This window comes from Rissa tridactyla, chromosome 1 (genome assembly GCF_028500815.1).
Source record: "Rissa tridactyla isolate bRisTri1 chromosome 1, bRisTri1.patW.cur.20221130, whole genome shotgun sequence".
Taxonomy (NCBI): domain Eukaryota; kingdom Metazoa; phylum Chordata; class Aves; order Charadriiformes; family Laridae; genus Rissa; species Rissa tridactyla.
Window position 1 is genome coordinate 100,766,336 of NC_071466.1, and position 12,045 is coordinate 100,778,380.

The 12,045-nt window shown below is 40.6% G+C and overlaps 1 protein-coding gene across 1 annotated transcript in view; it reads right to left on the bottom strand.

The window, feature by feature from the left end:
* Window positions 1-287: 287 nt before the first annotated feature.
* Window positions 288-12,045, bottom strand: part of PCP4 (Purkinje cell protein 4) — a 51,836-nt gene continuing 40,078 nt past the window's right edge. The window contains exon 3 of the mRNA XM_054186372.1: window positions 288-643. Coding sequence (XP_054042347.1) covers window positions 516-643 — 128 coding nt within the window. The 3' untranslated portion in view covers window positions 288-515. The remainder of the gene's footprint in view (window positions 644-12,045) is intronic.

Below are 12,045 nucleotides of genomic sequence, written 5' to 3' on the forward strand. Positions count from 1 at the left end.
GCTTCCTACACCTCTTCCCCTCATGCCAGCTTCTGTCTGCAACTTTTTACTCTCAGCTCATTACGAGAAAGTAATTTCATTGTCACATTTGGCTGGCAGCTGGAATTCTCCAAATGAGGTGAGCAGGGCTGAGATGCGTGCTCTCATCCCTCAGCAAAAACCTTGTAACATACGGTGCTCTTATGTCTCCAAGCTTTACGTCAGGAGGAAAACAGGCATCTGGGCAAGGTTCATTTGTAAAGCTGTGGTTGCTGGATTAATATGAAAAGACAGATGAAGGCAGACACTTTAATTACTTCACCCTAACTTTTTATTACAACATCAAGTAAAATGGTGAGTTACAGAGGATAATGGGCGTGAAACATCTGGGATGAAATCACACACAAGCTCATGGTTTGTTAACTGCCAATGGGGTTTTAAATATTGATAATTTCTGTACATGCATCTTTGTGTTATTTCTGATTTTCTTGATAAGTCATTTCAGGATTACTTTGTTTTAAGCTGTGAGGTAGCTACTAAGACTGGGACCCCGCTTTTTTCTTCTGGAATTTTCTGAACTGGGACTGTATCGCCACAGCCGCCCGCTCTGTCTCTGGTGCGTCCATGTCTATGTCAAATTCCTCTTGAACCTTCTTCTGCCCATCTGCTCAAAGAAAACAAAACAAAACATCAACAGTTTTTTCAAACAGTGATAACCACTGGACAGCACAGATGAAAAACCCTACCCCTCTCTCCTTCACAGACGCAGCCGTGACGATGGGAAGCATATTCAGAAAAAAAAATGGGACCAGTTTCAGCAAACACAGCTGATCAAATCCCCCCCGCCCCTCAAAGGCAGAGTCTGTGACAGCCGGTTAGTAGCTAGGCACCAAGGAGTGACATCTGAATGACGCAGTCACCAAGCATCGCCCTGATGTCTGAGCAAGTCCCCTCCTGCCTGGGGAGCTAACAGTGAGGGGCAGAGGGGCCCTCCTGTGTCACCTTGCAGGTAAAAGTTACTCATATCCCCATGTTTACTGTAAAACTAAGGCATCTTAAAATATTTTAAAGTAGGGATTAAGACCCTGTTCCTATCACACCTCCTGCATTAGAGGAAGAGATAATACTTCCTAAGGCAAATTTCTATCCTTTTCACTTATTTCCTGCCTCAACCCTTTCAACACGTACTGCTCTTCCCCTTTGAATCTTTTATGTTCAATCTCTCTGCCACTGTACGGCTTCCCTCACTTCTCTTTGGGCTCTGTTGTTGTTGCCTTTCAGCCTCGATCCTTGGCTCTTTGCCTTCCTTTATTCCCAGTCCTCAGCTTTTGATTCGACCGCTTTCGTTCTCCACATGGACAACCCCGCTGACTTCGCTGAATTTTGCTCCATCCACCTACATGTTAACAGTGCAGCCCTGGGAAAACTCCTGCCCTCATTGCAAAGATAACCCTAATCTGCCTGGACCAAAAAAGTGTGAACACACATTCACTCCACTAACCTCGTCCTACCACTGAGTTTCTCCGCTATGTAAACTTGTTTGTTAAACTCACTTATATAATTGTCATATTCCAGAGCTGCAGTGAACGTCATGTCATTCTGCAGACAGCTCTACTTAAAACAGTTGTGGGAATTCACCCATTTTGAACAACTTTGCTTTTTATTCGTGAGATTAATACCTCCAGGATGCTCAACCCCAAGTACTGATAATGCAAATCAAGGGAAATACTTTCAATGTACCATTAAAATGAAAAGAAACTTATTCCCCACTCTCTCTCTTCTTCTCAGTAGAAAACAGGGATACCATTTCATGATTTTAGCATGAGTCTTGCAGTATTTCTTGTGTTTACTTCTTGTTCTTATTGAGAACTCAATTTTTGCATCCATTTTCCATGACCAGATTCCACTCTATACCAGGCAAATATTTAAAGGGAGTGTTTTGCCATATTCCATACTGATTTTATTTTAACTACAATAACCAAATCACTGCAGCTATGTTAACATAAAAAAATGTTCACTTAATATTTTGTTTTACATTTAAGAAGAAAGACGAACATGTAAGAAGAAAGAGGAAGTCTGGAGAGGAAGAACAGCTTGAGAGCTTTCCAAAACTTTGATTATTCAGTATAATGAAAAGTTAGGCTACCAAAATGAAGATTTTATGGAAGAAAATGAATTATACCAACATTACATCACACTTCCACAGCCATTAAACCTAAGAATCTGCATGTTTTGTATAACTGTTCAGGCAACATAGCCACCTTAAGTACAGAAATACAATTATTCCCTTAATTTTCACGGGGAAAGGGAGGTGAAGGTCAGAAGTGACCTCCTTATGCTCGCAAGCTGTCGACACAGCTAAGGAGAAAACGGAACTCTCCCATTAAAGCCATGTTACATACTGAAACTTAAAGCAGCTTGTTAAAGCAATAGAAATGTCTGTACCAGTTCCTAAACTAATAATTATAACACAGCACTTTGTGAAAGTTTTCCTATTGCCAGCTACCATCTCCTCCACATTGCTGCGTACACAGCACAGAAATGGAGATTATTTTATTAATCACATTTCAAAAGGAATTATCATTTTTATAATGACTTAGTATCTTTTGTTAGTATTTTGGGGGGTTGGTTTTGATTTGGTATTTGATTAAAGGGAACTAAGAAAAGAAACCACAACACTTTATATACAAACAAACCAAAAAAGGACTTCAGGTCATCCTGTGAAAAACCAAGAATTTTCAATCAGAACATGTAAATATAGACTTTTCATTTGAAATTTTTGAGTGAAAAAAGTCAATAGCCTGATCAGCTAGCTCCAAAAGTAACCATTTTGTGATATCAGTAATAAGAAAATAAAATCTGTTTAACTTGTCCATATGTCAGAAACTCGCCTTTATTAATAGGGTCCTATTAACTTATTCTAAAGAGAAGAGTATCACTTATGGAGAAATGCTCTTATTTCTTATGGAGAAATATTTTATCAAAATGTTCATACTACCAATGTAATAAGCATTTAATCAAGTTGGAAATTGATGAGACTAATATATTCTCATTACTTGACGACTTTAATTTTTATTGTAAATTCTGAGTTTTAGATTCCACCCTATCCACTGACTACACAGCTGTCAGTCTTAACAGGAGAAAACAAAAGTGGAGCTTTATGCATCAATTTTAACTTTTCAGTATATAAATTACTGTCCCTTGGAAATGTCAATAGGGAAAGCTACATGGATGGATGAGTCGACACAATTGCTTTCATACCTCTTGATGAAATCTGGCTTGTCCAACTCATTTCCTATTACAGCCAAGTCTTAGCAGTATGCTAACCTCCAGCAGTGACTCAGCAATCTTACACTAAGATTTTATAGATTTTAAAAACCCAGAATTTAGTACAATTTTTCTCTAGAATTTTCAGGCCAGTTAATCTTTGCTTGATGTGAATCATCATCACTGCCTTAAAATCAATTGTACTACAGTAGTTTACCATGCCTGAAGATCTACAATAACTTACCATATCTTAAGGGCTGAGTTCCTTTTATTTTTGAGCCATTCTCGTTGAAATCAAAATTAAAATTCCTTATGAACTCTTTTTGTATTTCTCTTTTCCCCACCACTAAGGAGAAATGGTAGGATGAGAAGTTTTCAGACATGATTTAGACTCATAGATTAAGAAATTAGAAGTGTTCAAAAGGGCCAAGACATTTATACGGGTAATGAAGAAATTCATTGTTAGTTTACAGATGGTATAGAAATATATATAAAATTACTACAAATACATGCATAATGTACATTATAAAAAAACATGCACATCATCTATATATAACGTATATGACATACGTGTGTTTTCTTTCTCCCTATGCCCACCTTTCTCTTTCTATATACATCTGAATATATAGAAAAGCTATATGAATATTTGTAGAAATACACAGACATATCTGCTTAAAGAGTTTTAAGTCCTGGGTTAAACTGAAAGGAGCTGGATGGGGTATTTCCTAAACGTTGGGAGTGGATTTTCTTGGAGTTCTCCCCAAAACATTTTATATTGATGACTGTCACAACAGAGGTACTTTATCAGATGGATTGTCAATCTGGAGAGAGAATTAAGTGGTGTGCCTTCTTTGGCTTTGTCTGTGCTAAGGGAAAAAGATTTTAGCTTTTATCTTGAGTTGCTTTACTAAAAGTAGCCTAATGATCTAAAATATATCACACCCTGCTAACTACACTGTTTTTTGTTTTCCTGGTTAGTCAGAGTTAAGCACATGAGTTCCAAGCCCCCATGGAAGGGGGCTGGAACTAGGTGATCTTTAAGGTCCGTTCCAACCCACACCATTTGATGATCCTATTGTTCTATGAACTAAGAATTGACCCATTTAGTTACATTGAAAATCCAGCCTATGCTCAGGACCTGCACAGACTAGCGATGACCTCACTACACCAATATGAGTAATGGAAAGCCTTTTTGGACCCTTCCTACTATATATGCACCACACTAACTTTTACCTGTCAGTAGTTGTTCATATATCTCAAACATGCAGGCTATTGGGTTTGAATGCTCAGATTATGAAATTTATGCAGAGAATTGAAAGCAAGCCCATATTTATGTCCCTCTTTCCTTCACTGTCTCCCACTCCTAGCTTTCCTTTCACAGGGACCACTAGCTTGGACGCGATTTGAAAACCCAGGAAATTTTCACTCTTATTGGGCCAGAGCATACATAAGCACTTGCACAGGCTTTTCTCTTGGAATTGCTTTTTTCTTTCCTGCAGGTAGGGGCCAATGATTCTGTCAAACGACCCACCTTTTTCTAAGCTACCTTTATGTAGCAATAAAGATAGATCTGGATTCCCTCCCCATCTTCAGTCACACATGCACACTTTTGTTAATATCTACACTTTCTCGATTATGCAGATTTCTTCCACGTGGATATTTGAGGATCTCTGGACTACCACAGGCCCATATGAGGAAACTAGGAGAATCAAGACTGTTGTCAGTAAACTTTGATTCACAAGCTACTTGTGATTGTGAGGGACTCAAAAATCAAAAAGCAGAAGATAAGCACTGGCCTGCACTTTCTGCGGGGATTCGGTTTCATTAGCACCACAGAAAACATCAAACCCCCTAACCTTTCTCACTACACTCAGCTATTTCAAGGCTTTCCCTGAAAGATTTCTTATACTCAGTCCAAATTGCCTCTCCTAGGTAGTGACTCCCACTCTTTCTCTGAACATGCCATGACAAGCTGGGGGAGTCCCTAACCCAGTCCCTGCTGGGTTCTTGATCACTGCCAACAGGGGAGGTGAACAGAACAATTTCATGTCAACAGTCGTGGGTTGGCCATAACAAAATTGTAGTATCTGATGAGTTTTTCAAAATCACATGTTTAACGTGGACTGACTCTGGTCATGTGTCAAATCAGGCAAATCTGAGTTGTAGTGGAAAAAATTCCTTGAAGCGCAGCCTCAACTGCTTGGTGAGTCCCACCATCATAAGGAGTACTCCATGGCCCAGCACCAGGCTGGAGCTACAGACTACTTTGCAGGACTAAGACTAAGACAATTTGCAGGGTGCAGGTTTTACTTCAGTATATGCAATAGTCATCCCAGCAGGAGAGCCTGAAACAGCATATAAACATATAATTAGCTGTTTTCCAAATCTAACATCCTGAAAGTTCATTTCACGTTGTTGCAATTGAAAAAGATCTATTTATTCCATTTCCAGATGAAACATTAGAATGCTGTCTCCGTAATCTGCTACAGTGCCTCATAATCCATTGCAAACACTGGATGGATAATGAAGCTGCCTGTAACAAGGAAAACAATCAAATCTTACACACAAATCTACCCAGCAAACTCTCAAGAAATGTGGTGCAAGTGTAATTATTCACAAATATGCCTTCAGCTATTTCTTTCATTTACTTTTCAACTATAAAGTAACATGAATTGTGACAACACTGGGAAAAGAAAACACTGCTTATTCCATATGGGCCAAAAGCGTAAAGCAGTCTTTTGTGGTCTTTGAACACAGGCGAAACAGACTAGTCTTTCCCAAAAGTGTTCATGGAAGGGCAAACGCTAGTGGGATGGACCTGGGGGAAAAGAGGACTCATTCTTTATTCTCAGAATTTCTCCGTGCTTCAGATGAGATAGAGATTACTTGTCACCTTCTGGAAAAACATTCAGCATGAAAAATTGCATGGGATGGAGCCTCTTACTGGCATTTCATGTCTTAAGTGCTATCCTCCGCCCCTGCTCACCCAGCCTACATCCACCAGGAATTATGGGACTATACTGAAGATGGAATATACTCATAAAAACATGGCATTTTTCAGGGGCTAAACTGCAGCATTTGGAAAAAGACTAAATGAAGTGTGGGACAGAATCACAGTGTCCCATAACATGCCAGAAGCGGTATTTTGCCTCAGGCAGGATCATTACCTCCCACTGCTCAAAAGATCATTCAAGCTGTGACAATCTTTATGCTACTCTGATTCCAAGCTATTACACCAGTCCGTCCAATGAGGCAGAACAGTCCCTAATTAAAGACGACCAAAATGGGCAGGAATCTCATGGATGCTGACATTCATATGGAGCATTATCTTTATGCGATGGGAGGAGTCATTTTATCTGACTGGACTCCACAAAGCAACCAGTCGGCTAGAGAAAACATATGGTTGCTTAGGTGTATGAAGGCCAGGTTTAACTCCTTGCAAGTACCAGTTTTGAAAGCCAAGAACTGATGTGACCATTCTTCTCCCTCTGTATTCAACTGAGGGGTGAGGAAGTGAAAGTCAGGGTCTCATCTTCTTCTAGGGCAGTCAATCTAAGCTTTTCCTTCTGTGCAAGATGAGGAAATATAACACCATAACTAACCTTATGGCTGAGGAAAGGAGGCAGCCTACTTCTCAACAATAAATCCTCTCCAGTCAGTCGCCAGGGCCACGCTACCCACCAGGCTGGCTCTGAGCCTTTGTTTTGGGCGCCCTGCTGCTTCCCAGCAGACTCTCACTTGACAAAGCAGCTGAAAAGATGGCAATGTTGGGACAATGGACTTTGCCCACGCCCAAGAGAAGAAAGAAAGTAGTACTGGCATGCAGAAGAGAGCCTGAATCTGACCTTGCCTCCTTTCATTTATTTCTTAGCCTTTTCTTCTCCTGAATGAAATGCCAAGTAGAGGCCTCTCTGAGATCATCAGCTCAGCAGCTACAGTTTGTTGCTCTCTGTGGTATCAGGAACAAACATCTCCCAGAGCCTTGAGCATTGCACTGTTTTTGCGACCTTACTAACTTAGTGTACACAGCTTGCAGCTGTGGTCTGTGGAAACAGGCTGCTGCGAGGACTTTGTCTCAGCACCCCTCCAGTGATGGGATAACCCAAAAAGAATTATTTATATGAGGAGCCTGTTATGGCACAGTGGGCTGATGAAAGCTCATTAGTACAGTACCTATACATTTTGAGGGACAGACTCCACGGTACTGCTGGTGTGATGCAATATCCTCATTGTCTAGAATGACCTTACTGCATTGAGGATATTATTGGCCTTTCTGTTAGCTCTGTCTGCCTCCTGAGTTAGTGTCTAGGCACAAAACTCTCAGAGATTACTTTTTTCATACGCATGTTCCTGATGTCACAAAACAAAACTCTATGAAATTTTGGTACAACTTTCCTAGATTGATGCAGTAATTTAAAGCCATTGGTTCTTGTGATATTACTGGCTAATCTCCAGTTTGGTGGTCATTTGCAATAGACCCAAATCCCTGGGAGCCTTGTAATTACTTGCTTGACCAACATGTTAGCATAATGCTAACACAGTATCAGGCTTCTGTGGATATACCTCAGTGTGACAGTCTTGTGGTCCCACGAGCTCCTCACCAACAAGAGGCACAATCCCTTCAGTCTTCTGAGCCAGCAACCATGGAACTATGCAAGACAGAAATTCTGTCTTCTTCATCTTCCTATCCATATCTGCACAATGGGGTATCACTATCTGACTGTTGCATGGATAATCCAACTCAAGTTCAGCTACTTCATTTTTAAGGACAGAAATTTTCTCTAATTAGCTTAGGAATAACACAATAATTTTTCTTTCTACTCATTAAAAATGCTGCAGGGTGAGATAGTCGTTTTGTGACAAGGGCTACATCACTACATTTGTTCTTGTTTCTTCACTCCACAATGAATTCAGACATTCAAGGGCCACCTTCCAAAGTGAACGCCTGCCTGTTCTGTTTGAGTGTCAGTAGGGAGGCACTCGATGGTGAGGGAGGTTATGGGTTTATAGAAGAGTATTAATTTTCCATGGTTAATCATTTGACGATGGCAGGTGCTGGAGAAACACAACGTCCACACAGCAACCATCTCTGAAACTGAAGAGCAAACTCTGGAGCTCAGCAGCCTCCTGTGACTTCAAAACCACAGTGTGAAGGGAAATAAAGGTTATCATTAGTGATCAGATTAAATGTAACAGCTATTTTTATCTGAACCACCCCAACTGGCCCCTTAATATCACTCAAAGCAAGCCAGAAAAGAATTATCATTTGACTCAACTGTACATTACAATTTGGTATAAAGAAGATGACTTCATTAGGGAACCAGAATCTTTTCTTCTTCAAATTGACCTTTACTTTTGTAATGCAGTGTTGTTATCTTGAATTTGAAAAATTAGTTTTGCTGTAGAAAATAGTGGTTGTTCTTTTATTATTTTAAAAACGTTATTTCAGCATGAGACTTTTGAAGTGTCTGATTGATCTTTTTTTTCCTAGTTGTAATAATGTTGGAGAGCAGCAATGCTATTTCTGACATAAGATAAATGAAGTAGCACAAAATTGTGTATGTACGTATATTGGGGTAACGTAATGAAACAGAAAAGAATAGCAATAAAATTCAGTTTACAAAAATTATATTTTCAACTAATTCATAGCCAACTACAGATGAATTGATTTTGCTCAACAATTAACAGAGACAAACATTGTTTTTATTTAAATGTTAATATTATTTACGCAATTATTCCTCATCTTCAAAATAATTAATGTATCACAGACTTTTAAAATGGCTTATAAATGCATAACTGATGCATAGATAGGTATGTAAGTGCTAATGGGGATCTACAAGGTATTCTGGGCATGAAACTAGAGGCCATAATTCACATCCCCGTATGGAGACCAAACTTTGTGGAAGCTTAACTAGGAACATAGCAGATTAAAATGGTGATTTTACCTGTATAATCTCATCTCTTACTAGCCAAAGCTCCATCTGAGGAGCGCTAGACTGACTGGCAAATGCAATAGAAGCCTCTGGGAGGTAAAAAAAAGTGGTGCTGGCGATCAAGTGCTGGCACAGTCAGGTCCCTCTGTCACTGCAGAACAACGCCCCACCAACAGGGATAATACAGTGACCTCTAAGTCCTCTCCTCCAGGAAAGAATGCCATTATCCGCCTCACAAATTCAGTCCAAAGTTATGGGAGTCTCTTTCTGCAGCTGCATGCATGTGATCCCCAATGTCCCAGCCAAATTTTAAATGGGAATCGTTACGATGTGTTTTTAATTTCCTGTGCAATTTCCAGTCCTCACTTCCTCAGTAAACACTGTGCCTTTAAACAGCTTTGCTGTTCAACTGTGGAAAGAGCTGCATTTCAGCAGTGCGTGAAGCAAGCCGCCCTCTTGCCTCGCTAGTCAACTGCTTGATTAATACATGATCAGTTACTTTCCTATTATGGTAGCATTCAGGCGCTCCAAGTCATAGCTGGGAACCCTAATGTGGTTACAAATGCAGAACAATAAATTCTCCCCCCTCCACCGCTCCTCAGTACTATGACCTTCGCAAAAGTGTCTTCAGCAATGAAGTTTAAAATAACAACAGCAGAACTTCCTCAAGGCTGCCTCCTAGGCTGTGGCTACACCAGCACTCTACCCAAGGCCACAGTATGGCTCAGGCACCATCCACAGCTTCTCTACAGCATGTAACACTCAGCACAGCCACTGGCATGGCTGGGACTGTTCCTGCCTGGCTGCTGTGGCCACATAGCATGGCCAGGACCCTGCCTTGCAGGCAGGGTGAATGAGAACACCCTGGGGTTTTGAGGGAGAGTTTAGCCCTATTGATGCAAGCCATGCTGCGCCACTTTGCATCAAAGTCAAAGAAAAGGGGTTAGCCCATTTTATTTTCTTATAGAGATGTAGTCTTTGTAGCTCTAGAGTGCTAGGAAACTGACTCAAAAATGAGTTGGCAGTTGCCATTAATTGTGCAATGACCAACAGTACCTGAGAGCCCTTGCAAGGAAAATGTGAAATCTTCCAACGTGGTACTTGTGTTGCGTAATGGCCTCGCTTTCCAGGAATGCTTCCCCCCTACACCCCGTTGCAGTGTATAAGAGTAGCTAGGGAATAAGCTCAGAGAAATGGCAGTGATCACAATATGCCACGCAGAAGGAGCAGAAAAGGGTGCTCAAATTCACGCACTGCCAAAGTGAGATGAACTGGGGAAGATGGCATAGGTTACACAGGAAAACCTGTCAATCAGAAAAAGGAGGGTAGTCAATCAAAAGAACTGTGGCATGGAGTCAGAAGGTGTTTCTCTTCACACACAAAATGAAGAAAATGAAGAGCGAGATTTTGCCCTGCTTATCTCCAAAGTGGAAAGTAAGGGCAGTTTCTAGGCATCACTGTATACAGGCAGATCTCTGTTAGCAACTAACGGGACAGCTATTTTAAGTTTTCACAGTAACTTTAATAAAAACTGTTACCTGAGAGCTTGGAAAGTCACAGTGAGAAGATGTTCTCCTCTTGTAAAATCCATCACCAGGTTTTAATTACAAAGTATTTAACCACGCACACAGCAGTGGACAGTGTAAAGTATAGGGATGGAGCTTTGCCATTCAACATTGCACTCAAGCAAAAGACTAATTTCAGTATCTACCATGCCTTATCACACAGTATCAAGAAATGTCTTGTAAATAAGATTACCTGTAAGAAGCATTTACTTTACTGCATAGATTAAATGCAAGAAACAACATCTTAAATTATGTCTAAACACTTCTATTGCACGAACATGGGCACTGTTCTGTGTTGGTAATAGGATAATTACTTTGGCACAATCCCATCATGAAAAAGCCACTGCTTTAACACAGGTACGTACGGTGGGTTTTTTAACATCTTGCACTACATGCCACCTTAGGGGTGCTTGTGGAGGCAGTTGGGCCATTCTCTGTCTTGCAGATAGAAGTGGGGCTTGCAAGATTAAAAATGCCCAAGGAAGCATCTGGAGTCCTTTGGAGACAGAACAAAATTGTCACAGGGTACCTGATCCAGCCCACAGACTGAGTTGAACAATTGTGCTCTAAGAGATTCTGTTGGGAGTGTATTTGGCAAAAGAAAGTTTGTCACCCCTCCATAAAGCCAAACGCATCCCATGAGTAGAGCCCCAGAGATGCGATGGATATAAACCCTAGGCTTCTGGAGTAGCTCCAAGGTAGTTTAGTCATGGTCTGAGAAAAGACCAGCATACTCTGATAGACATCTATTTACCATGAGACTTGGCCTGCCAGTACATCTTACATTTTCCTACACCAGTTGGCTTTGTAACTTCTACTCCAGCATCCACAAGTGCAAGCAGATGTAGTGCTGGATTGATGCAGTCTGATTCAGTCTTACTGAATGTTCTGTATAGTGAAATTCTCTCACAAAAGGTACACGTTTTTAATGTGTCTGACTCCTGAAAGCAGTTACTGAGCTATAGTTTTCCACCATAAAGCAAAGAAATTTTGTTGCAAAAGCGTTCTAGGAAATTTCCACTGTTTTCTTTTGCTTGGACTGTTACCCGAATAGAATCATTAATTTGAGTTCACCATGTCTCCATTGAACACAAAAAGCCACATTATATGTTTATTTCCCCTGCAGGCTGGTTTGCTTAACTTTCTTAGGAAGAGAAGGGCACCTCAGGAGAATGCATGATAGCGTTGACATAGCAGTAAGGGGGAGACAAATGAAGATCCTGTGGCAATACGGCTCTGAAAGAGGAGGAGAAGAAATTATATGATGGAGGCTGTTGTCAGTGTATTGCAGGCTGTCTTGC